The following is a 26,482-nucleotide window of genomic DNA, read 5'->3' on the forward strand; positions in this document are numbered from 1 at the left end:
GCTAGCTGCCACTTTCCTATCACTAACATTTCAAAACAAATGAAACCATGATTGACCTGTAGAAGCTTATTTAGCATTTTCAGGCTCTTTATGATCTTTTACGAAATTTTATTATGAAACCTTTTATTAACTGCCATCAATATGTGTTTGTTGGAAGAAACCCATAAAAACAGAGCTCACGGAGCCAGCACGCGAATGCCCCGCGTACCCCAGGCACCATCGCTGCCCCCCAGCCGGCAGCACCTCCGTGCTGCGCAAAGGAGCCCGGAGGCCGCACGGCGGTGCACGCTGGGTGCTGTAGTCCTCCGGGCCGCCGCTCGGCCCCGTCCCGCCGCTTCTCGCCTCGGTGCCGAGCGAGGAACGCTGGGAGCTGTAGTCAGACCTCCGCCTGCCGCTTCCGTGCGGAGGGGCCGAGCCGGCGGGGAGGGCGGAGAGCTCGCCTCGGGGCGGCTGCGGCCGGGAGGCGTCGGGCCGTGAGGCGTGCGGCCCTTCTCCGGCTGGCGGGGAGGGATGGAGGCGGCCTGGCGGCAGGGTGGCCGGGGCCGGGGTCGCGCCAGGCTCGGGGATGGGCTCTCCGGCCGTACCGGGGCGGCCGCCCGGCCTCCTGCTGCTGTCGGCCGCGGCGGTGCGTGCGTTCGGGCAGCGGCGAGCGGCGGCGAGGGGACCTGCGGTGAGTGCCCCTGCTTCCCCTCAGCGCTGCGGCGGGGCCCAGCAGCCCGGCCCTGCCTCGGGAAGACCCCAGAACGCGGCCGGGGACCTGGAAGAGCGAAGCGGACCCGCGTGGCGGCGAGCGCGCCCCCGGCCACGCTGCCGGTGAAGCGAGCCGGGGCTCGGCGGGGGCATCGCGGGTCCCTTCTCCCTCTTCGGGAGCCCCGTGTGTGCGTAGTGACCCGGAGCTGAGCCGAGGTGTCCGCAGCAGTCGGTGCCGTTCGAGCGGTGCGGTGAACCTCAGGAATGGCTGCGGGGTGGTTAGCAGCTGATGGGGAGCGCGGTGGGGACCCTGCGCGGCGGCGGGCAGGGATCGGGCGGTAGGATGGGCGTGTAGTCCCGTGTGGGAAACAGCAGCTGGTTTAGGACCTCTGAAGGCCACAGGTAATCGACAGACAGTAATTCCTGTTGTGGATTTTATGAATAATACCCAGCGAAGGAGGGGAAGTAGTGTGTTTTCCTGTGTGGTATTGGAAGTGTAACAAAATAGCATCCTCAGAAACGTAAGATATGCAAACTTGCTAAGTAGAAAATGGTCGTAAGGGCGAAGGACTGAATGTGGTGTAACGATTAATGATGATTAAGATCGCGACAATCGTTTCTTTTGAATAGAATTATCTTCACAGAAGAAATTTGATGAAATTAAGAAAGCGAATCAGGCTGCAGCAAGAAAGCTGGCTGAGGAGCAGTTTAGTTCTTCATCAGAAGATGATGATGAAGATGCTGAAATAAAACAAGGGAAGATTTTGGCAAAAACATTCACCATTTACACCAATCAAACCGGTAAACTTTTATTGTATATTGACTTTTATTTAAATAGGAAAGCGTAGAAGGGATGATATTATTGGTTATAACTTAGACTTTTTGCACAATTGGAGGGAAAACAGTTTTTCTGATGTACTTCTTTCTTTCTGATGTATTGAAAATACTTGTTCCCAGCAGTGCATACTTGCTGTGCCTCTCGCCTTGTTCAGCAGAACCAGTGGTACAGTTTTGCAGTTTTCTTAAGTACTTGTAATAATGTGTTTTTTTATTAATATAACTGGCCTCTGTTCAGAGGAAAAAAAAAATACTTCTTACAACACTCTCAACATGTACAGAATAGCAGATCAAATGTAATTTTAAAAATTGCTTTAAAAATTTTTGTACGTTAAAGATGGAGATGCAAGTGAACTGGAACGTACAAGACAGTACATGAATGAAGCTTTTCAGTCGGGGGCCATGACATGTCTGATCTGCATTGCTTCAGTTAAAAGGAACCAAGCTGTAAGTACTTTACAGTATGCTTTCAAGTATTTTAATTGTAGCAATATCATACATCTTTAAAAAGACGAAGAAATTTCTGCTGCTTATCTTTTGCTGAAAATTTCATTCATTCTAAGCTGCCAATTTAACACATCATGCAAAAGATTCCAAAGGCATGAAACTGCATTTTTATAACTTGAATTTATTTTCAGCAGCAGGTTGATATTCTAAGCAAAATAGTAATTCCCTCCAGAACTAGCAGTGAGGAGTGCGCTGAAGCCACAGAGTGATGGAGAGAAAATACTATCAAAGTCAGCTCTCTTAAGTGTTTGCTGCTGCTTTTGCATTATACTTCTTTAGCTTTTTGAAAAAAAGACCATATAGTAAGCCATTCTTGTAAAAAAAAGTCTTTTTCTCAATGTTTTTAGGTAACTGTTGAAACTTGAATAGGGAAAGCTTCTTGACACTTCTACCAAAATGTTTAGAGACCTAGGGTATGTGATAGTTGGGCTTGTTTAGTCTGGCAGACAGGATGCAAAGGAATGATTTGATTACAGGCTCTGGCCACTTAGAAGCTGTGAAGAAAACTAAAGCCAGTCCTCTCTGTGGTGACAGACGGTGTAATAAAGGGCAGTGGCACAATCTGAGGTTTGAAAGGTGCAAACTAGATGCAGGAAAGGTAGTGCTACCTTTGATAGGTTGCCCAAGGTGACTGGAGACTCCATCTTTACGGGGCCCCCTAGAACTTAAAGTTAGGCAACTGTTAAGGTGGCTGTAATTGCATTTTGGGCAAGAGGTAGCACTGTATCACCTCCAAAAGCATGCTTAACTCAGTATTTCTATGGCTACATGGGCTCCATAAGCTTTGGTGAAAACAGCAAGAATAATAGAGATGTGAATCTGTAGCAACAAAACTTTCTCTATTAATCTGAGATAACAACAGGTATAATTTACCTTTGGGAATCTTTTTTTTTTTTTAATGGGAAAATAGCAAGATTGTTTTTCTTTTGATGTGAATTTTCATCAATTGAAATGGGGAAAAAAATACTCATTAAAAAAAAAAAAAGTGGCACATATCTACTTTTTAGGTCTGGAGCTGTTGTGGATGCTTCTGTATATTTCACCTGGTGTGTATCCAAAAGTGGGCCAAGGACAGTCTTTTCCTTGTGTCATCTCCCTTGACAGATGATGATTTTGGGAAGAAGGATTATCCATGGCCATGGTGAGTTCTTCATAATACATTTACATAGATACTTTTGTTGTGAAACATGTGCACTGGAGTTGTTTCAGGAAGGATTAGTACCCATAAGTGGCATGCAAACACATACATGAAGAAGTTTAGAAGACTTGCTTCTGTATTATTTTTCTGAATTCTTTTCAAGTATTTGCTAATGTGCGTTGATAATATTTCAGTGATATTAAAAAATATTTTGCTGCATCAAATTCTTTCTAATCTGTAAAAAAGCAAATGATCCATTGTGTCAGCTTTTGATAATTATTTTTAAATGGTCTTACTTATTTATCTGTGTCTCTTAAAATTGGCAAATGAAATTTAAAATTTTAAAAAGTGAGTTCTAAAGCAGGAAGGTGTATAACTTTTCTTTTACTTATTATGATTTTCAAGTCCATTTGTAACTCAAGTCAGTCGTGAATTTTACATGAGATTGTGTAGAGGTGGTAACACTATGGGGACATAAATAATGAACCTGACTTTTTTTGGCACTTTGTCTCTGACTGTTAAGGTTTCTCTGTACGTTTGTTTTGTACCATAATTTTCCCACCTGCTTTTATGTGGGTATATGTAATCTCTTTAAAATAGAATCCTCTGTCAAATTTGATTGAAAGTGCCTGGTGGATTCAAAAACTCTAGTGTAGAATCTCAGACAAGCTGGTTTGCTTAGGAAATAAGGTATAGAGTTATTGGCTGGCAGTGTCTCAAGTTCTGTACAAGTTAACAATGCCTGCTTTGTTACAGATTAGTTCTATAAACACTGTGCTTAAAAACAGTACATTTAAAAATTTCAAGGCAGGTGACATTTATTGTGTGCTTAATGTTAAGTAAAATCAATGAAGTCACTTCAGAGAAATGGCATATATGGGCAAATTGAGACTTTCTTTGGCGATGGTAATGATAAAGTCCATTCAAGGACTCTGCTCTTATCTGAGGAGGAGCTGCTTGTCTGTTGTCTTTCCCTGGTAGCTGCTTTGTTCCTTTTGCATTGCCTCCCTTATCAGTGGTTCACACTGGAAAGTGCTTAGGCCCTGTGGAACTGACAAACTCCAGGCCTTTCATACCTACCAATCTTTAGGAATTCTGCATTTTTTTAATATCTGGCACCATCAAGGCTGACAGATATATGTATAGCAAGACCTTTACTGTTTATTATAGATGCAGTTTTTTTGGTTATACTAGTTGTGAGAATCTTAATTGGTAGGCTGTTAACAAATTTGGGAAACTGAAATAATTAAAACTAATGCTTTTCCTTTTCCTGCCCGTTTTCCCTTCTCAAAGCCCAAAATGTAGGTTTGAATACAAACGGTCTGAAACTCCCAATAAATATTACTGTTACTGTGGAAAAGTAGAGAATCCAACAGTGGACCCATGGCTGGTACCTCATTCCTGTGGTCAAATATGTGAGAAGGAATTCAAACCTCCTTGTGGGCATAAATGTTTGCTACTTTGTCATCCAGGTAAATTTGTTATGTCTCTTGATTATTTGACCTCTATTTATGTAGTTGTTGCATAATTTTACTTTAAATTGAAGCCGACTGTATTTAAAATTCTCAGAATAAAATAGGTGTTAATTAAGGATGCGTTTGCTGAATAGCTGTTAATGATTTTTTTTCTTTTCTTTGCTGGGCTTAGGTCCCTGTCCACCTTGCCCAAAGATGGTCACAACATCCTGTCACTGCAGGAAAGCTAAACCAGTGCCTCGAAGGTGCAGTGCCAAGGAGTGGTCATGTCATCTGCCATGTGGACGAATGTTGCTGTGTGGACAACATACCTGTGAGAATCCCTGTCACTCAGGTAGACCACCTCCTGAGGCTTCAAAAAAGCAGCTGTTTTACTTTTTAAGAAATATTTCTATTTTCCAAGCTGAATACAAAAAATCTAATTCCTATGCTCAGTGTAACTTTACGATTTCATGCAGGAGATTGTCAGCCTTGTCCGCGTGTCAGTAAACAGCGGTGCATCTGTGGAAGGCAGACAGCAGAAAGGCTTTGTGCAAGTCCTCAGTGGCACTGTGAGCAGGTATGTTCATGAAGACACCTTTCCTCTCCTCATTCATGTCTTTGTAAAATTTACTCAGTGTATTATGGATTGATAAAACCCAATTCTGTCTGAGAATAATAATGAAGGCTCTATAAAGTATCAGTTAAAATGGTGTTTATTTGAGATAACGCTGTATAGAAAAAGAATAGTATAACTAATATTATGACCCTTTAAATGGTGGAAATCCTAAGCTATGCAGCATTTAGTGCGTCTGGGATCTATGCTCAGCATGCTGTGCAGACCCTGTCCGTAGCAGGTGTTACTCTGTTTTGGTCATTCAAACTGTTACAGGATTTTGTTACAAGAAAACAATTCTATTAATCATTGCTACTGCCAAACAGAAAGGATGTTCCTGTGAGAACTTCTTGCTGTGCTTCTAGATGAAATCAAGGTTGTGTGCTTGGCATAGTCACTGTCACCATGCAGGAGCTGCCTGTGGGCTCCTCTGTTGCTGTTAACTGGCTAGCTTTAATCTCTGGCCATGGAATGTGTGCAGCACATGGGCCTCTAGCCTACCACACTACAGGCCTGTGTGTGCTCAGGCTGTTTTGTGAATCACTGACCTTCAGTGTACAGTGGTCTTCCAATCAGGATTGCTGCAGGGGTGATCAGTTTCATTTGGCAAACTCAGCAAATAGAAGGCTTGTTAACAAAGTTATTGGTACAATTAGCTCCTCGTTGCTGAGGAAGTTCAATTCCATCCAGATATCAGGCACCCATAGTTTTTTTTTTTTTTTCTTTTTTTTTTTTTTTCTTGGATTGCTTTATCTTCATGTGTCATTTTGTCACACTGCATTCACTTGAGTTCTCTGACTTTTCCAGGTGTGTGGAAAAGCTTTACCTTGTGGTAATCACACATGTGAACGAGTTTGTCATGCTGGTCCCTGTGGAGACTGTCCTCGTTCTGGGAAAAGGTTCTGTCCATGTGGAAAATCAAGTAAGCCTTTTTTTTTTTTCCCAGTAAATTAAATAAATGTCATCCAGCCTTTGACTGTCAGCAGTTTAGGTTACTTAAGCAGTGCAAGGTCCATAAAAAGTTCTTACAGTCAACTGTGAAAGCTGAAACATACCTTTTTGCTTCATTCTTTCAAAGCTTGATTTAGTGGCAGAAGTTTTATCGTCTATGTGATTATTTCTGGGGAAGCTCTTTGCAAAAACGACGGAGAGAATTTGTGTTTGAAGTCATATTGCAGAATGCATTGTTTTCTAAATTTTGTTCTGCTAATGTTTGCTTGTACTTCTCTTTTCATTTAGAGTTTATGTTGCCTTGCACAGAGGATGTGCCCACCTGCGGTGATAGCTGTGACAAAGCTTTAGAATGTGGCATCCATAAATGTTTGCAGCGCTGCCATCGAGGTCCCTGTGAAATATGCCGACAGGTTGGTCCAGCTGTGTAGCTGTTTCACATACACTGCTGTTATCAAACACTCTATCTTCAGAACATGCGAGTCTACTGAGGAAAATGAAATGACATCTGTCACAAAATCTGTGGCTTTTCTGAGATAAAGATGTCTTATTACTCTAACTTAAATACACCCTGAAAAAAACAATTTTCCCCCAGCTCTTTAAACTTCCTTGCTGCTCTGTTTAATGTTTCTTCATTCATGAAAGAGAAGATGCTGTTACATACTGGTGTTTTCTTGTTAATAAGCAAATAATGTTTTGCTCAGACCTGAGTATCTGTGGAGCTTTTGTGGACTGGCCTGTAAAGCTCTCGTCTGATTGTCTCTTGACTGAACACCACAGCCAGGTCTGTGGTGTTAGTATGTGTAGTTAGTATATTATATCTGGGATGAAGGTCAGAGAAAAAGCCACTCATCTACTTCTTAAATTGTGTATGCAGAAGATGAATTTACTGTGCTGGTGAGGTAGTTCTTTGCATGAATTCATTTTGCATTTACACTTGATGTTTTGCACTGCATACTCCAAGTAGTTCTCTTGAAGTGGCCATCCTGGTGAGACCAAAGCTGAAGTCTTTCCATACTATCTAGAGCACAACATTTGCAGTACTGACACAAAATCCCACGTTGGCTATTGCTCTTAGAGCATGAAATACACTATCTGTATTAGAGCATTGTAATATTACTTGGCCACGAATGTTTTTTTTCCAGCTAGTAGTAGAATATATTTTTTATCACTCCTCTCGTATGGTTTTCTTTCCTTTCCTTTTTTTTTCTTCTTTTCTTTCTTCTTCTTGGGGTGGGGTTCCTGTGTATTAAAAATACCTTGCTTTTTCCCTACCTTGCTGCCCAGGAAGTTGAAAAACAGTGTCGCTGTGGGAAGCACACTAAACGCATGCCTTGTCATAAGCCTTATTTATGTGAGACAAAGTGTACTAAAATTCGTGATTGCCAAAAGCACCAGTGCAGAAGAAAGGTAAGTGTCTGGAAACAGTCTGTTAGAAATATATTCCTTAGATAATAACATATATGTATTTATAAATTAACTTTTAAGATGTTCTAATGTTTTTTTGGAAGCCTTCGGCTTTTTTAGTATCAAAAGATCACTTTAAAATATGTGAGCTTTTTATTAAGTTTGATTTTTTTTTATTTTTTTTTTTTAAACAACTTTATCCTCATTTCTATTTCTAAAATGAATTTGAGGAAATTTGACTAAATTTCATGAATAATATTTCAAGAAGTGAAAGAAAGGGGCAGAGAAAAAAGATAGTAGAAGAGGACAAATTTATACCAGAAGTTTGGAGTTACATAGAGTATTTCGTTTCAATAGTGCTGTCCTGGAAACTGTCCACCTTGTGATCAAGTCTGTGGGCGGACCCTAGGTTGCAGAAATCACAAATGTCCTTCAGGCTGCCACAGAGGTAAGAACAGGTGAAGGATGCCTGTAGTGATAAACAATAATAGTAAACAAAATATGGTTTATTTTAGTGCTTGTATGACTCTGTGTGGTGCTTCATGAGTTCTTCCCCTTTGCATGTGGGCTTTTTGTGGGAGCAATGTGTCTGAAAGATTTTTGGTGCTGGTTGGAGCCTAAGGGCTTACATAATGACAGCCAGGATATTTGCCTGCCAATTTTACTTAGCAGTGTTCCTCTGAAAATTCTCTATCCCCTTTCCAACTGCTTAATTCAAAATGAGTTGCTTGACTTCTCCCTAAATAATTCTGGTCACTAAATATGAGTAATGAAGTCCAGCTGCATGTAAAAATGACAATACTGGTCATTCATCATTTTTGAAAATCCTAGAATACAATGTGTGATATGAGTAGTCAGAAAAAAAGTGTCGATTGAACTTGAATGTGTCTTACAGATGAGAAAATAAAAATTTGTTACTGAATATATGAAAGGTATCAATAAAAAAAAAGTTTACTACACCACTTAGTGACCTTGGTTAAAAATATCCTGAAGAATACCAAAATTACCTGGCCACTTTTATCCTGACCAACTGCTTTTACATTAATTTGGTAGGGGATTAAATTGGAATGACTGAAAGGGGGCTATTTTCTCAGCAGTTTTCCTTCTAGAATCTAGTGCCCTGCTGAAGTAGCAGCAGAATAGCCTGTATAATTTACCTTGCTATTCTGAACTATAAATTGCAGCTCCTCAGGAAATAATTCACAACTTGTTCAGTCAATCTTGCTTTTGTGGTAGTGAATCTTAAAGAGGATTATGAAAGGTAAATATGTTAGTTGTCCCATTTAACATCCTATTAAATCTATTACCGCAGGCTCGTAGGTTTTTTGTTTCACCTTCCCCCCCCAGTAATTGTGTTCCTTCCCTTCTTGGACTGTCAGAAAGAAAAAAAGGTTACTTTTTTTTTTTTTTTCTGCATTAGTTTGAGCTGGTTGATACCATCATAGAATGGTTTGGGTAGAAAGGTCCCTCAAAAACATAGTGAAGAAGTCATAACTAAATAACAGAACAAAATCCTGGTTGGAAAACTTTAAGGAGCCAACGCTGCATAACAGGATAAACTTAAATTCAATAGTTAGCTTGTATTTGTTGCTGATTGCATCTTGTTACCTGGCTAGAAGTGACATTAATGATTTCTCATAGTTACATTCTTATTAGAAGAAATTATAAAGAAATAAATACTTTAAAGTATTTTAACTAATAAATAAACAAATGATGTTGATTTTGTGAGAATTTGTACCCAGCGAAGCAAATAATTATAGTATCAGATGTAGAAGATTAACTCCTGCGTGCTAACAAATTTTAGCCTATTACAATTTGTGATACTTTATTGTCACAGTGTTTGGAAGTATTTCTAATGGAGGCAGTGAGTTTGACTTCAAAAATATGTATTTGTGTGTTTCTTCCTCCTCCTCAATAGTGGTTTTTTTGCTCCTGAAAGTTGTGACTGCATATTTTATAGTCAGTTTGTAATCCAGATTACGTTAGCAGTGACCTAATATATCTTAGTGACCACTGATTTTAAAGGAAATAGTGTACCTCCTAGAAATAGCTTGCCAGGTCAGGTCCTTGAAAAGGTTCCTGTTCTCAGAATTTCTGAGAGATAGCTGCTGATAATAAGCACTTGGCATTTAGCAGTGTACAAGTTGTAAGTGTATCGTAAGTAAATGGTATGCGTGCTAGTCACTCAGGGCAACATAACCTCAGATTCCTTGTTTATTTTATAAAAGCACCTACTTGTATGTGCTGATTATATATTACAGTTCCATTTATAAAGATTGTGTTCTTTCAACCTTTTTTTTTCAGCAGCTGTCTGTCAGAATTGCTTAAAAACTTGTGCTGTTCATAATGCTTGCAAAGCATTGTTTTCCTTAAAGTTTGAGTGCAACATGGTCAGTAGGCTAAAATCCCTCTTTTTTAAGATGCATATTCTTACTGTTGATTTTTCAGTAATGGAACAACAGTTGGCGCTTGAAGAAATAGTGTGGGAGAGCTTTAGATTTAAAAACAGATATTTTAGTGATTTTTATCACTAAAATAAAAATATATATATATTGCATTAGTAGTATGAATTGCTTTAGAGATGAAGAGGATCTTTTCAAAAGAGCATTAATTGTATGTAAAGGATGAACGGATGAAAGGATTTCTTAATATTGTCCAAAACAGCATCCTACCATTTTTTCAATGTCTTCTTTTTTTCTTTTGTATTCTGAAGAAAAATGACTTCATATGTATATAAGAATGAGATGTATGTGACAGTATTAAGCTTTGTGTTGTCCAAACAGTTGCGTTCTAATGATGCTAGCTTCTTTTTATAAAATGAGTGGGTGGGATTGTTTCAGACTTGGTAGCAGTTAACAAATGGTAGCATAATCAACATTATAATTACAGTTATTTTATGATGGTTAAATTGCCTTTCCCAAGAGGGATTTGAAATAAATTAACTGAGTAAGCAGAAATAAATTAACAGCCATTTGTTATTTAGATCACTGGAGGAAGATAATGATACCATATGCAAAATTCAGACTTATATTGATTACCATTGTTCATAATCGGCAGTTCATTCAGGTGATCATGCTGTTAATGTATTTATTTTAGGTAGTTGTAATCCGTGTCCAGAGACTGTAGATGTGAAATGCAATTGTGGAAAAACTGTAATTAAAGTGCCCTGTGGCAGAGAGCGCACCATCAAGCCTCCCAAATGTAAACAGCTGTGCAGGTCAGTATAGAAAGTGGGTGTGTTTCTGGTTCTGTCATGGAATTTAAAATACCTTCAAAGAAAGTAGTAAAATGTATCAGTTTAAAAAGTAAAAATTACATTGCTTGTCAGTTTCTGCATCCTTGACTATGCAGATGGGGAGATAAGTGCTAATTCTTCATTTAAGACAACTCTTAGCTGCTGTGGTTTCATGAGCAGCACACTACGGGGAGGTTCTGCTCCACTGAACCTTGACTCTGTAGTCCATTCCCTTCTTCATGTCATCTCTGGTACCTTCAGAAGGCAGTTCACATAAAATCTCAGCAGTGAAAACAAAAACAGTATTTTCTGCTGAGCTGCAGCAAGATTACTTAGCTTAGTAATAACTGTAATATGCAAAACCAGCTTTTACTTTAATTTCACTTAGAAATCATGTATAATTTGACCATAATATTCACCACGAGGAAAGCGAAAATTAAACGTATTTTTAAAAACAGCGTTTGTTTTAATTCTTATATTTGAGCCATAATTGCCCAGTGACGGTGTGGTCTTATTCCTTGCTGCCATATTGATTTCTGCATTTTACTTCAGTCGCCCTCCTACCTGTCATCACCCTACCCAGGAGAAGCACTATTGTCACTTTGGCCGGTGTCCTCCCTGTCGTCAGTCCTGCCAGAAGACGTTAAGGTGTGGTCATTTGTGCCCTGTTTCCTGCCACGATGAAGCACTTGTGAAACAAACCGGCATTGTAAGTAACTAGTGAAAAATGGGGTGTTATTTGTGTGCTGAAGAATAAGAAACAGTTGTTTGGCCTTAAACTTTTGTTGAAGCCTTTTGGAAATCAGAATAAGTAATTGAATACAGAAGTATTCATACTGCTTAATTGAAAAGCTAAATGATTCTAGTTCCTTTGTTGTAATCTAATTTATAATGTACGTACAGTTAGGGTAATTTAGGAAATTGTAAGAACTTTACTGGCTGGAATTTCATTACATATGTTTAATTTCAAGTATAACCAATTGGTAATTCTTAGAAGGAAAAAAATTAAGTTTAATTGGTACTACTAAACCATCAAAGTGTGCAGAAATTAGAAGAAATTGTTTGACATCTTCACATACGATGCATATGTGAATTTCAGTATGATGATTTCAAGCTTTTAGTAGGAGTTTTTCTATATATTAAATGCTTGCTTTTGTGTTCTTTTTTGTTTGTTTGTTTTTGGCTTTGCATTTTATTTTTAGCAGTAGGGCCACAGGCCTTTTTTATCTGTTGCTATGGTAAAGGTGAAATTATTGTTCTATCTGGGGAGGTGGTGTTGGGTTTTCTATTCATTTTTTTGTTTGTTTTTTAAATTACTAGAAAGTGGATTGTTTTTTTTATTATTATTTTTTTTTTTTTAGAACTGGAATCTCTTTAGATAATTAGTTTATTTAAGTTTAAGCACGTGGTTCCAATGGTGTTTTGTACTTTGCTCTTAGCATCAATTTGCAGGTCCTTGGGAGCAGCCATCTGAGCCAGCTTTTATTCAGACTGTGTTGCCATGTCCACCCTGTGAAGTTCCCATACCTGTGTAAGTATTAAATAAACAAAGAAAGAAAACAAAGTTTTGGACATGTAGATACTGCTCTCTTCAGATGATGTGAGCTTATGTGAACAACATTCTCATTCATAAACCTGGAAGTATTGGTGATGGTTTAATAGTTCTGCTAGTATGTACTTATTATATGGAAGGAAAATAAAAAGTGGTTGTTTCTAATAGAATGCTGCCTTAAAAGAAAAGTATTAAAATCTCAAAGACTGACATTGTAAATTGGTAGTCTTTAAGTGACATACACCCATTTTTTCCATGTAGTTTCTTTCTTTAGTTTATAGGATTGTAACTTTGTATAACTAATTGCTATTTTGTTTTTCGGTTGTTCAGTGCATGGATCTTCCCTATAATTTATTATATGCTAATGGAAAGTATTCCTACTCAGTACTCCTGATACTTGTGCTCAGAGTTCAAAGCCAGGTTCCCAAAAGGTGAAAAATATAGAGTTCTGGACAGCTTGGTTTCAGTATTTGGGTGCATTACTTCAGGAACAGTGTTGTGTAGGTAGGTGTATGTAGGGCACATCTCTTAGTCCTTTTGAGCTCCCATCTTAAAATCACCTCCTTCAGTTCAAAGGCACTTTTCCAGAAGATAGTTTGCTCAGTGAGAAGGAACCTATACTGGGAAAGCTGTATTTGATTTTCTAATAAGAATTTTATTGGGTACATAGCATTGCTATGTTTTATTGTGCTTGGCAAATTGAAGTTCTGTTAGTATTAGGTACCGTTAATTCTGGAATACCCAAACTCTTCTGATAGATCGTTGCAACTATAATGTTCTTTTTCTTTGTGAAAGTTGCATAACAGAAATTTCCTGTGCTACAGAGTCCCTGATGCAGAACTTTGTATTTCATGAACTTCCTAACAAAATATTCCTTCAGTCTGTCGAGATGCTTTTGAGTGGCATTGCTATCCTCAAATTAACAAGAATTCCACTTGTAATTGGTTTTCAAGTAGCATGCAGCCAATTTGAACCTGGTGATCCTGCCAGTTTTTCATACAAGTAATTGCTCATCCCAGCTTGAGTGCAAGGTTGCTGTGTGGGTCCTTGATCTACAAAAGTCTGATTCTTCTTGCTGATATCCTGTTGTACTAAAGACCTCACGTAGCTATAGGTAGTTGCTTTGTATTAGAAATTCTGGAGTTGCTATCATAAAATAATAGCAAAAATTGTTGAAAAGGTGAAGGCATTGACCTACATAAATAAATAGGCTTTTTATTTTAGTTCGTGCTCAAAAGCAGATTAGGTTTTGACCTACATTTTTTTTTAGCTCCATGTGTTGCCTGCACTGGCCTGAATTGCACTTTGTTTCTTTAAAAAATGTATTACTTTCCTGTGAAAGACACTATCACTCATCTACTTAAAGAAATACACGCTTTCTAAATTTTTTTTCTCTTTTTTAACAGGGAGTGTCTTGGACAGCATGAGGTGAGTCTGGAAACTGGCTTTTTAAGTAAAATATGAAGTGTATCTCGCTTCGTCAATCTGCAAGAAAAAGTACCGAGGGAGAAATGTTATGTAGCTTTTTTTATGTTTTAAAACCAATGAAATAACATCACAAAGGCTTACCTATCAGAGCTGTGTTAGTTCCTTTTTAAATTAGAGTTCTTGGACAGAAATGAAAACTCGTATTTGTGAAGCTATTCGTGTATTGCATATTTGTTCAAATAGTGTTTAAATTGATTTGTTCTGTCTTCACTATGTAGTCCTGTGGTTTTCTTTCCTGCTTCACTGTATAGTTCTTCTTCTCTCCCTGTTCTATTTCTTCAATTTCCCAGCACCTGGTGTGTCTTTGTGTTCATTTCAAAAGGAAAGAGAATATAGTGCTGTACCAGAAATTTCTCAAGTGATTTGATCTAAGCGTAAATGGATAATGTCAGACAGCACAGTTGAATTATTAGCTTACCTTTTTGGGATTTAGGCTTCTCCATCTCAAATCAAGTCATTGGCTGTTCTGGCTTACATTGTATAATAAGAAAATCGAATTAATGCTTGAACCTGAGTAATAGTGTCAGTATTCACAGTCATTTCTAAAAGTCAAGGAATGGAAGATCAGCGTGTTTTTCTCATTTTTTAAAAGATAATTGCTAAACTAATCTTAAAAACATATTGCTATTTACACCTCGGTTCGGTAATACCTCTACTGGTAAGTAATGCACTATCAAAGCACAGCTGATACCAGTATAGGAAAACTAATTCTATTTTAATCTCGTGAAAATTTCTAGAAAATAGTAAACTTTAAATATTCAAGATACCCACTTTTTTTCTTCTTTGATCTTCTTTAATGATCTTTTGGTATGAGTTGTAATGGTGGCCCAATATGTGGTAGCAATGTCACAGATTTTTTTAACAAAGTTAAAACAGCAGTCTATTCGTGCAATACATTTATTGATCCAAACATGCTGTGTGAAGACAGTTTCCACAGAGCTGCTTTTCAGCTTGCTAGTTGCCAAAGAAAAGTATGTTCTTGAACTGCATGAAAGGAATAACCATGTCTTTTTGTTTGTAGTTGGAACAGCTGATTTATGTTTTTGCTTTCCACAGCAAAACTTCCAGGTATATCAACTGTATCTTATTTTGAATGAATGACATCTCTTGTGATAGATCATAATAAATCTCATCCTATCCTTAGTGAGCTTGCATTAAAACAAAAAAAAAAAGCAGCTTTGTGCAATCAGCCCAACTTAAAGTACGCTAGATAATGTAAGCTGTTTTAGAACTGTTCAGATTTGCAAGGATGTGAACTTCATATACCTCCCTTCTCTTATTAGAGAAAATGATTTAAATTTCAAAGTGTATTTATGACTGCTTATTTCAAAATATCTGAACAAGGAAATCCCCTCTCTGTTGCATAATGCTCTTAGCAGAGTCAGTTAATGACTTTGGGTCGTGGTTTTGTTACAGCTTACTGTAGAAAAATAAGGAGGAATCTGAGTTTATACTTAAGGAATTTATGTTTACTGAGATTAGATGGAACTTTCCATCTTTTGGCCAACAGAGTGCAATGTTTCTTTCCTGCTCAAGTTTGGCAGCCTCTGGAGAGGAATTAAGTGTCCTAATCTTAGAGACTTTGGTAGCAGGAGAAGAAAAGAATGACTTGTTTATTACTGTGCGAGTTCAGTGTGTTTACAGTGTGTTTTCAGTGCCTTGTACATTTAATGTTGCTCTGAGATCTCTAAAAAGAAGGAAAAAAAAGCAAAACCAATAGTGTTTGCTCAGTGTTTTACGGTCTCATTGGCTCTTAACAAATACTCTCATCTCAAAGTAATTTACTTTTGTTAGAAGGAGAAATTGTTTGTATAGATTTCTGAACAGTTGCTCTACTGCAATAGTTTCCAGCCCCTGAGGGGATTTTCACAGGGAAATCTGAAAGTTTCACAGGTGAGCAGTGTAATGGTTTTCTCAAGGAAAGTTTGCCTATGAAGAGGGGGATTCATTGCTGCACTATGATTTGCTTTTGTTGGACCTTTGTTATACAGCCTGCAATGGGTGAAGTACAAAAAGCAATTAGCTGAGGATGAAACAGTCTACAAGGGCTCCTTGTGCTTTACCAAGATGCCTGCAGATCATGAACAGAAGAGAGAATGGATACAAGCAGTTTAGGAATTGTATGCTATTACTAGTAAAAATTTATTTTCTTTACATTTCCCCTTGGACAATAATTTTAACTAGTGTTGATGCTGCATTGTATCAGTGAAGTTGTTTGTTTTTTTTTTTTTTTAATTTCTCTTTGACATTTTAATTTATTTTAAGGGATAGATTTAGTTCTACTTCTCACATGTCTTTATGTATTTAGGAAAGTGATTTATCACTTGAGATAACAGGCTTAAAACTACTTTTCAGGAAACATAATTTTATCAAATTTGTGTTCACTGAAATACCATTCTACAAGATGTTTAGCCTAAAATAAGATTTTCTGTGGCTACAGCTTGCAGCTTTCTTTTAAGTATTTTTATGGTGTCAATTTCAAGTATTTTTACATGTAATTAGAGCAGTTGTTAATTCTTTTTTCTTATAAATCAAAGTGCTTAAAAGCAGCACCCAATTCTGATTGAACTTGTAGGTGTGAAAATCACCTGTCATCATAATTGTTGCCACCACAAAATAAAACTTGGTGGTTTACTTTTATTTTTGACTTTCACATTTCGTAGCAGTAACATACCTGTGGTCTCTTTAAAATTTAATTCTGAGAGTTGATGTTTATATTCAAAATCTAATTTTATGGAAAAGTTTTAAAGTCCCTGCAGAAGGTTTTAGGAAAATATTCTTGTTTTGCTTATGATGAGTACTTAGAACATACTGGAAAATCGGTTTTGTTTTTAGGAAGAAAGAATACTTATTTTCTTGTTTTCTAGGGGTAGGGAGGGGGTTGAGTATGTGTTTTCTTTGGTAGAAATTTAATGCTGTGTTGTATTATTCTGATTTTTTTGTGTGTATGTGTGGATAATTTATAGGAGGAATACTGTTAGTCTGCTCTGTTGTGCTTGATTTTTATTTTTGTATTTCAACTGATGCATCTGTTGGTTATGGGTTTTTTTTTTCCATTTGAAAAATGTCCTGGAAAGCTTCTAAAAGCTGTCATGTCTTTTTTTTTCTTTGCCCTTATTCTTTAGTGAACAGAGAATGATGCCTCCTTACTGTCTTTTCTTCTTTTACCTTCCAATATCCTTTTTACTATTTACCTTGTTGCTGGAATGAAGTGACTAGGAGAGGGAGGAGGAGGAAGAAGATGGAGAAATGGGAAGGGGCAGGATAACAGAAATGATACAAGCTCAGCTAATCAGTGTATGTTCATTGGACACAGCAGTATTCTCTCTTTTAGGCTCTCTTTCATTAGGCCTGTTGCTGGCTTTTACTCATTTGGTCAACAAAAGCAAAAGCCATTACGGACTGAGCTGTAGTGTGCTTGCAGGAGGCAGCAGGGGCAGGCAGCATTCAGATATGTTTCATAGCTGCAGCAGTGCCTTAGCCAGCATAATGAGCTGCAGTTCTCATATAGGGATGTAAGAGAAGCCCCCTGCTTTTTTTCCTCTGGAGTTCAGTCTCTCATAGGATTCTTCCTATGTTTACAGATTTTCTGTGGATCAGGATGAGAAGGAATTCAGAAGTTTTGTGAATGAATTGTTTTGCAATGGCTTAATGTGAAATCCAGTCTTTTTTCTTTTTTCTTTTTTTTCTGGTATGAGATCAAAAAAGATTTCTATAAGCAAGTGGATTCAAATCCTGCCTTGTGTTTTTGGATTGAAGGAAATCAGCATGTGCACACTGCTGAAGGGAGAATGTTCCTCACCCTAACCTATGTGCTTCCATTTTCTCCTACCTTACTCACCTGCTTGTATGGCCAAGCATCTTGTGAGACTGGCAAAATAAAATAACTTGTTTTTCTGTCAATTTATTTTCTTCCATTTTAATTAGCTGCATTGTTTTGCTCTAAAGACAGATGTGTAGTAGAGCGTGTTCAAAGTAAGTGGTAGGAGAGTGCAATTAGGATTGTAGAGTTGGAAGAGAGAAAAAGAAGGGGTGCAGAGTGAAGCTATTCAGTCAACTAAAGCCATAACATAAAATCACAGTCAAAGTGAATTATGTCACATTAGCCTGTTTTGTGGTAACATCAGAAATAGTTTCTCTTTTTCTCTGTACAATGATCACGATTTTTTAAAAAATGGATTTTGTGACAGCTCCAGAGAAACATTTTTTTTTTCCATGTGAATGTTATGTAATGGTAGAAAAATAGAAACGAGTGAGTTTCCTTTAATATTTTCTGTATTGGAAGGTACTTTTACCATTCAGCTTCAGGGAAGTAACTTTGTTAGCTAACCTTGTTAACCATCTATTTCAGTATCAGTGGAAGTTAGAGGTAGAATTGTAAGAATGTTTTGCATCTGTGATGACCATAACACAATTAGCCCCATGGAAACAAACTGTAGACAGCTTTTGTAATAGATATAGAGCTGTTTGGGAGCCTTTCCTGGTGGACACGGATGTAAAGCAGAAAGAAGGACTAAATGGCACTATGGGGTTCAAGATTGTAGTAGTATGTTTAGAAAAGGAAAAGGAGATGGGAAGGAGGGAAGCTAGGTTGTGAAAGTTAGCAAGGTTTTTTTTACCAAGTGTAATTAATCAGCATAAAATAAATGTGTGATTGTAGGGATGAGAGCCTGAAGTGTCTGTGTATATATATTAAAAAAATAAAGTCGATTGCTTTCTGCTGATTTTGTTCTTTTGCAAGGCACTTAAGAACAAAAGTTTCTCTAATGGTGGTGTGTGTTGTATATAAATGTTCATACACACATGACACAGTATACATGTACAATCTTATATACACATGCACATGCTATCTGCCTATAAATATAAACAGATAGATACAAAGTTACCTACTTACAGAAATCTTATATTTTTAACTTCCAGGTTAGTCCATTACCGTGTCACTCTGCAGGTCCCTACTCGTGTAAAAGATTTTGTGGGCGACTTCTTAGTTGTCAGAATCACACTTGTATGAAAGAATGTCATCATGTTACTAAAATCAGCAGTAATGCAGATGGAAAGAAGGTAGGTTGATTTCTTTTTTGCTTTTACTTTGTTTTAAATACTGTCTTCAGTTTTAACTGGAAAATAAAGAATTTGCTGCTCGAACACATAGGATCTATTACAGATTCCACTGGAATCTGATATATGTGTGCTCTATTCCCACTGATGTTGTGACAGTTACTAGTCTGTACTCCTTAGACAACAAAACTGGGACAGTATTATGTATTTCATAACTGCTGCGCATTTTGTTTTTTGTAGATTAATGTTATGTTGCTTTGTTTTAACAACCTACTGATAATGCCTCTGAGCAAACACACTTGCAGTCTACTGGGAAAGCTGCTTACTGAGAAGAGCTGGATATGGGTTGAGAAGGTCTGACATCTGTGGCAGAGAGCACAGATTGCAGAGCAGGCAAAGACTTTCTGAATCACTGGAGCGATATATTCACGTTTATCAATTTCTTCTACAAACTGTCACTTATGAGCTATAGATCTTAGTTGCTGAAAATAATGTTGTAAAACAAATGAAAATGCAGAGGTGAAAGTTGCTGTAGTTTTGATCAGTCGAGAGCACATAGCTTATGGTTTGAGAGAGTCATAGTTTGGAGGAAAAAGACTTTTTAAGCTTTTAAAGCATTAATTAAAAAAAAAAAACAAACAACAAAACAGCATCACCTCTGGTCATATAGAAAACTGAGCAAGCATTCAATAGGATACAAAACATATCTATTATATTTTAGCTTATTGTATTAGAATCACAGAATTGTAGGGGTTGGAAGGGACCTCCAGAGATCATCGAGTCCAACCCCCCTGCCAAAGCAGGTTCCCTACACCTTTGCACAGGTAGGCATCCAGGCAGGTCTTGAACATCTCCAGAGAAGGAGACTCCACCACCTCCCTGGGCAGCCTGTTCCAGTGAACTTTAATAGGATTATTAATTTCTGAATTCGAGTCTTAGAAGAGGTGTTGTTTATCTGATAACTAATTATAGTGCAGTTATGATAGTATTTAGTTAATGATTGCAGATTTTTTTGTCTGAAGATTTTGAGCTGTTAGGGTAAGCTGTTGTGGACCAACAAAGTCCAGCAATAGAATGACAACAATAAATACTGAGTGTGGAAGCACTCTAAGATCTCTAGTTATGAGTGTAAGAGAGTGTCTGCTTATTCCTGCAGTTTAACCAATTGAGGTGTGTATGGGTCAGGTTATGTCTGGCTCCGTTTTGGATGAGGCAATGCATTCTCAAAAAAGGGATGCTTATGTACATATGAAATCTGAATAGATCTCATTTCTCAATTTTCTTTGAACGAACTCCAATTGTTTTTGATATCTTAAAACTTCTGTTGTTTTAATAGACTAAATGGCAAATGTATTCAGAAAAAGGCTGCTTAAATTTTTTGCTGGTGTGTGTAATTATTTTTGTCTGGAACTAAGATTTTTTTCTGCCTGTTAGAAAATACAGTAGAAAGGCCAGCTGTTTGCATTTACACACAGCTTGCTACGTTTCTTGTCACAAATCTAAAAATGCTTTCATTTGCTGCTATCTTCCTAGGTATTGATTTAGGCACGGTGTGTTTTGTAGATGATCATTGTAGAAAGGTTCCTTTTTAAACTTTTGCAGCAAGGATTGTTCAACTGTAAGTGGAAGAAAATAAGAGGAAAAATATTTAAAACTTAAATCCTTATGTCCTTGTATTAAACAGCATAAAACAATGGTTAGATCCGTGGGATAAGGCCGATTGTGTGAGGTTCAAAAAGACCAAGTGCTGGGTCTTGTGCGTTGGTCACAACAGCCTCATACAACGCTACAGGCTTGGAAAGCTGTGTGGTGCAAAAGGATCTGGGGGTTCTGGTGGGCAGCTGGCTGAAGGTGAGCCAGCAGGTGGCCAATGAGGCCACTGGCATTCTGGTTTCTATCAGAAGTAGCGCAGCCAGCAGGCTCAGGAAAGTGATTGTCCCTCTGTGCTTGGCAGTGATGAGGCTGCACCTCAAGTACTCTGTTCAGTTTTGGGCCCCTCAGTACACAGAAGACATTGAGACCTTGGAGCATGTCCAGAGAAGGGCAACGAAACTTTTGAAAAGCCTGGATGCAAGTTGCATGAGGAGTGGCTGAGAGAACTGGGACTGTTCAGTCTGGAGAAAAGGAAGCTCAGGATAGATGTTGTTGCTCTCTACAACTACCTCAAAGGAGATTGTAGAGGGATAGTGTTCAGCTTCTTTTCTCAGGTGACTAGTGATCATACAAGAGGTAATGGCGTCAGGATGTGCCAGGAAGGGTTCAAGTTGAACATAAGGAAAAATTTCTTCTCAGAAGAGTGGTCAAGCGCTGCAACAGGCTGCCCAGGGTTGGTGGAGTCACTGTCCCTGAGGGTGCTCAAGAACTGTGCAGGTGTGGCAGTGAGGGATGTGCTTTAGTGAGCATGGTTTCATGGGTTAACAGTTGGACTGGGTGTTCCTGGAGGTCTTTTCCAACCTTGATGATGTTATGATTTAGTTCTTTTGCAGAAGCATTGTGTAGCCTCATTCTTGGGTAAATTGGCTTTACTTTGGTTGGTTCTATGTGAAACTGAGCGTTTGAATGTGGTTGTGTGTGTTTTGAATACTGTGCTGAATGGGTTCAGTTATTAAATCACATTGATTTTATCTGTGCATATTTCCAAACTGGGGTTCTGTCTAAGTTATTGGGACAGGAACAAGTAGGAATGAAACATATTTTACCTTAACGTTCATCAAATATTTTCTGGGAGGACTACATGAATTATTGAATTATTTTGTTTCTTAAACCTCCACACCCTTGTATTGTAGAGCAGTGTATCATGACTGAAGTACTACAATAACATGTTGGGTGGGAAGAGTTAGTTCTGAATATGAAATTCTTTTTCTAACAGTTTTCCATAGAAAATGAACAGACTTGATGGCTATTTTCCAAAACACTAATATTCAGAGGTTCTTTCATGTCTAAGAGACAAAGTAGAGCTCTTTTTGTCCCATATACACTGACATTTCTTTAAAAGAAAAAAAAAAAAAACATTTTAATATTTTGCTTGGGGGATAAGTTACTGAATAGCTGAGTTCAATGGCAAAAAATTCTCCAGCTCTTTCTTCTGTCTAAAAGCTTGTTAGTGGCATCTTGTAAACAAACGTTTGGCACTTTCTTTAGTGCCACTTACTTTGTTTTTATTTTGTTAGGCAGGTCCAGAATGTTTGCAGTGTGAAGAGGAGTGTACCAAGCCACGGCCATTGGGCTGTCCTCACCGATGTGTTTTACCCTGTCATCCTGGGGATTGTCCATCATGTCTCCAGATGCTTAAAATAAAGTGTCACTGCAAACTGTCAGTACTGTATATTGAATGCTTGTAAGTGTCAGAACGGAACCCAACTTTTCATTGGAATGCTTCTAATTGGAAACCATTTGAAATGTCTGGGGATGGGAGATACTCCCATGGCAAGTTATAAAACATCTTTTCAAGGTTATAATTTGTAATATATTGCGTTGTTCTTATATTTAAATCTTTCCAGTGTTTTTATTTAGTATTACTGCTAAAATAACTACTTGTTATTCTGCTCTCATGAGCAGAATTGATCTTAATGCTTTTATAATAAGGTAATACTTTGAGTTATGCATGTACATAGTAATCTTATATGATGTTTTTAATCTATCTACAGTTCTTTTATTGCAGTAAATTAAGAAGAATGTTGTAACAGGAATTAGAATTAATGTAGCTATTGTAAAAGATCTTACAGCTAAAACTCTTAGAAAAATGTGGATTTCTGAAACAAAATGTCCTTCAAACCCTATCTGTTTTAGTTGGAAAACATCTTAGTAATCATTTGTGCTCCTTCTTAATTATTTATGAGTGTGTGGGTAGTGGGGGAAGATAAGCTTTACTGGATATAAATTGGAAGTGTGGGTTTGAACATTATCCTCTGTATGCTTGTTGCTCCAAAAACGTTCATCCCACGCACATATGTTTTTTTTTGTGTTCTCTTTAAAGTACTGTAAATCCTCTTAATTTATGTGTTTTTGTCTGATAGAGACCTAGTGTCATTTATATTAGTCCCATGGGATATGGACAAATGACCCCGTTTCTCTTTGCAATGGGATGCACTTAAAATACATTCCTAATTGCATTGACTCCTGTTTTTTTTTCTCTTTTTTCTAAATTTGGAATTTACCACAAATACATCTTTTCTTCTATAGAAAACTAACGAGCGCAGATGTAAAAGAAAAAGATCTTCTTACTTCCTGCAAAAATCAGTGTCCAAAACAGGTAAGCCGTGTTAACAAATAAATATTTGATTTGATGAATGTCTGGTGGCTTGCAAACTTTACTTTATGTGGTGTTTTTATACAGTTTCATAGGCCAAGCAAGCTAAAGAAGGTTAATCTAAATGAATGTGCTGAATGATAGGTGCAAAGGGTAGTTTGTGAACTGTACCTGTAGGACAGTTATTAATGTCTAGCTCTCAAATTGGGAGGTTGTATCAGAGGATCAAGAACTCTGGAGTCCAATTCAAAAACTGTGAAGATGTGGCAATTAGGGATGTGGTATAGTTGGTATGGTGGCGATAGGTTGATGGTTGGATTTGGTCTTAGAGATCTTTTCCAACCTTAATGATTTTTTGATTCACAGAATCACAGAGTGGCCAGGGTTGGAAGGGACCTCAAAGATCATGAATCTCCAACCCCCTTGCCACATGCAGGGCCACCAACCTCTCCATTTAATACTAGACCAGGCTGCCCAGGGCCCCATCCAATCAGGCCTTGAACACCTCTAGGGATGGGGCATCCACAGCCTCTCTGAGCAGCCTGTTCCAGCACCTCACCACTCTCACAGTAAAGAACTTAAGATTCTACCAGAGGTATATCTCCAGGACAATATCAATGAATACTTCATTCATGGCTTGACAGCTGAAGCTTGAAGCTGGCGAGGTTGAATGAGAAAGAGTATGTCCTTTGATGTGATTGAAAACTGATCTTGAATATTTGTTCTCAGAATAACAGAATATTCTTTGGTTGGGACAAATACGAAGGACTGTATTTGTGATTTTTCTTGTGTAGGGTTAGTGATCACTGCACAGCAGTTTTAGGAAACAAACGAACAAAAAAACTTGAAAAAGCATTTGGGACCTAAGTAAAATGAGTTCTAGTGCACTCAGGCATTAAGTGAAACATGGTAAGTAGTGTGAAGCTTAAGACAAGGGAGTTAATTGCTTTACTGTACCTGACTGTATGAAGGGTTGCTGTAAAGAAGAATAATATCCTTGTTATATGACAGACTATGAACTAGTGGCTGTATCAGTTAGGAAGATTCATGTTAATTACTGTCTTTGAGTAGTAAAGATTGTAGAGCATGGGAAGAACAGTTTGGAAAAGCTACAGAATTTTCATCAGTAACAGCTTAGGCATGTATTGGGGTTAGTTCAGTTATGGATTTTATTGCTTTAAGACGTATGGGACAGGCGAAATGACTTCTTTCTAGTCCCTCCCAGTGCTGTTGCTCTGCAGTGTTTCTGTGTTTTCAAAAATCTGTATATTACTTACTATTGTGCCTTTGTTCTTTAGTTGTCATTAGTTGTGACAGGGGTGATAGCCCTTTCTTCACTCTGTTTCCCTACTGTAGAACTGGAAAATTTACAGAGTGGAAAAATTTGGATAGTCAGGGATATTTTGGAAAGTGTTTCCACTGCTAAACACTTCAGAATTTCTCAGAAAATCTGCTTCCTTGCAATAAAGAAAAGGCTTGTGCATATTTTCAAAGCATTGAAAATACTTAATCCCATACTTGTTGTTTTCTTGCTCCATTTTGGCCTTGTACTTTGTCGCTAGTAGTATGTAGTTGGCACTCAGCTCGTCCTCCACTGGTTGCATTTTGTTCTGCTATGCTGGTTTGCCTGTGGCATCCTCTAGTCTGAGATCTGTTGTCTCACCTTGTCTGATTTCTGTCTCAACTGAGTAGATGTGGGTTCAAAACTTTCATCGCGTTATTTTCTGGTTTCAGAAGTGTCCTATCTTTTACTAGATAGACTTTCTGGTTTTGAGTGACTTGCAGAACTGACAGTATTCCTGCCTGCTTCCTAAGAGTCTCTGTTTTGCAGACAAGGTGAACAAATTAGTGAAAGCCCAATAGAAATTCTGAGCTCTTTGATGCATGCCTACTTGCATCTTCTACTTTTCACCCTTGTCTTTGAGATGTCTTCATTTTGCTCATCCTTTTTGTGTCTTGCATGAGTAAATGAATGTGTCTGTCACAGTTTTCTCATCTGGATGTCTGAAAGTTCTCTCCCCAACAGGGGAGCATTTTAGGATATTATTTCATTGTCTCTTTACCTCTTACTTTTGTCCTTCCATTTCCCTCTCTGTTACTTTGGTTTTATTTGCTGCAACACTTCCTCCTCTTTATTTTCAATAGTACTTCTAATCTCTTAACATGAACTGTGTGTTCCTGTACTTCAGGTTCTCTTCAAAGATTTTTTCCATATCTCATCTTTGACTTTGATTAATGTAACTTGTGATTTTTCTGGACGTGTTCCTGAGACTCGGTCTGAGGTTTAAAATCCATCCAGTAGTACTATTGAATTTGAGTTTGCAGTTCAGAATTGCATTGTCTGTAGAACAGGGTCTTTTTAGAACTGAAATCAGTGGGATGTGAACAGACAACTTGGGACAACAGAATCTGTTTTAGTTGGATAACGCTTTTGCTTAACTCTTAAAATTCTCATTCCTGTGGATACGGATTTATGTAGTTTCATCTACATGAAAAATTTTGTGGTGTAATCAGTTATATAAAAATGCATACTGTTCCCTTCCTGTGTTTCTAGTTCTATATCTTAGTAGTTTTCTTGAAATGTGCTAGTACAGTCTTGCTTCAAACAGTTCCTATCCTTGTTTTTCAGTTCCTCCTACTTTCTCCAATCCTGTTTTGTTAACCTTTGTTCTTAATTTTTTTGTCTAAAGAAATTGTTCCCTCAACACCAAATCTGAAAAGTTTTTGTGTTATCTTAGCAGCCTGAAAGTAAATACCAGGTTAGTATTTATGAGAATTTCCTTTTCAATGTCAGAATCTGAACTTGGTTTACCAGAAGAACTCAGTGAAACTAATGTCTGTTAAAAATCAGTGTATTCTGTAACTCCTCCAAGTTCAGCACAGTGCAGTTTAGGTTCAGTAGAATACAATATTCTATTAAAGTCTTAGTTTTGAAATGTTTGTCTTTTTTGGTTAATGGAAACTGTGGAAAATAGTATACTTCCATATTTGAATTGCAGGGAGTGTGCTTCTTCGAAGCATCATGAAAATCAGTTGTACTGATTTACTGATTGTACTGTACTGGGACAATAAAACAGGAATTGAAAAGTCTTGCCAGGCTTCTTGCTTTTGTTTTGGATGTGGTAATATAAAGCTATTTAAAAAGACTTCAAATATTGTGCGGTACAGCTCATATTTCCTATCTGCTTTAGGGAGAAGCAAAGTCTTTGATATTGCTACAGCTGTTGGATGGGAAGCTTTAATTAAAAAGTTCTTTGCTTTTTTGTTTGGTAGCAATAGCTAAATATCCCATTGAAGGAA

At 37.8% G+C, this 26,482-nt stretch overlaps 1 protein-coding gene across 1 annotated transcript in view; it reads left to right on the forward strand.

Moving 5' to 3' along the window:
- Positions 1 to 313: 313 nt before the first annotated feature.
- Positions 314 to 26,482, forward strand: part of NFXL1 (nuclear transcription factor, X-box binding like 1) — a 42,986-nt gene continuing 16,817 nt past the window's right edge. The window contains exons 1-18 of the mRNA XM_048941953.1: positions 314 to 670; positions 1,321 to 1,491; positions 1,865 to 1,974; positions 3,042 to 3,175; positions 4,466 to 4,644; positions 4,820 to 4,981; positions 5,106 to 5,206; positions 6,050 to 6,164; positions 6,482 to 6,606; positions 7,481 to 7,603; positions 7,958 to 8,048; positions 10,697 to 10,817; positions 11,388 to 11,544; positions 12,275 to 12,366; positions 13,794 to 13,815; positions 18,796 to 18,936; positions 22,104 to 22,270; positions 23,116 to 23,185. Coding sequence (XP_048797910.1) covers positions 511 to 670; positions 1,321 to 1,491; positions 1,865 to 1,974; positions 3,042 to 3,175; positions 4,466 to 4,644; positions 4,820 to 4,981; positions 5,106 to 5,206; positions 6,050 to 6,164; positions 6,482 to 6,606; positions 7,481 to 7,603; positions 7,958 to 8,048; positions 10,697 to 10,817; positions 11,388 to 11,544; positions 12,275 to 12,366; positions 13,794 to 13,815; positions 18,796 to 18,936; positions 22,104 to 22,270; positions 23,116 to 23,185 — 2,241 coding nt within the window. The 5' untranslated portion in view covers positions 314 to 510. The remainder of the gene's footprint in view (positions 671 to 1,320; positions 1,492 to 1,864; positions 1,975 to 3,041; positions 3,176 to 4,465; positions 4,645 to 4,819; positions 4,982 to 5,105; positions 5,207 to 6,049; positions 6,165 to 6,481; positions 6,607 to 7,480; positions 7,604 to 7,957; positions 8,049 to 10,696; positions 10,818 to 11,387; positions 11,545 to 12,274; positions 12,367 to 13,793; positions 13,816 to 18,795; positions 18,937 to 22,103; positions 22,271 to 23,115; positions 23,186 to 26,482) is intronic.

This window comes from Lagopus muta, chromosome 4, assembly GCF_023343835.1.
Source record: "Lagopus muta isolate bLagMut1 chromosome 4, bLagMut1 primary, whole genome shotgun sequence".
NCBI lineage: Eukaryota > Metazoa > Chordata > Aves > Galliformes > Phasianidae > Lagopus > Lagopus muta.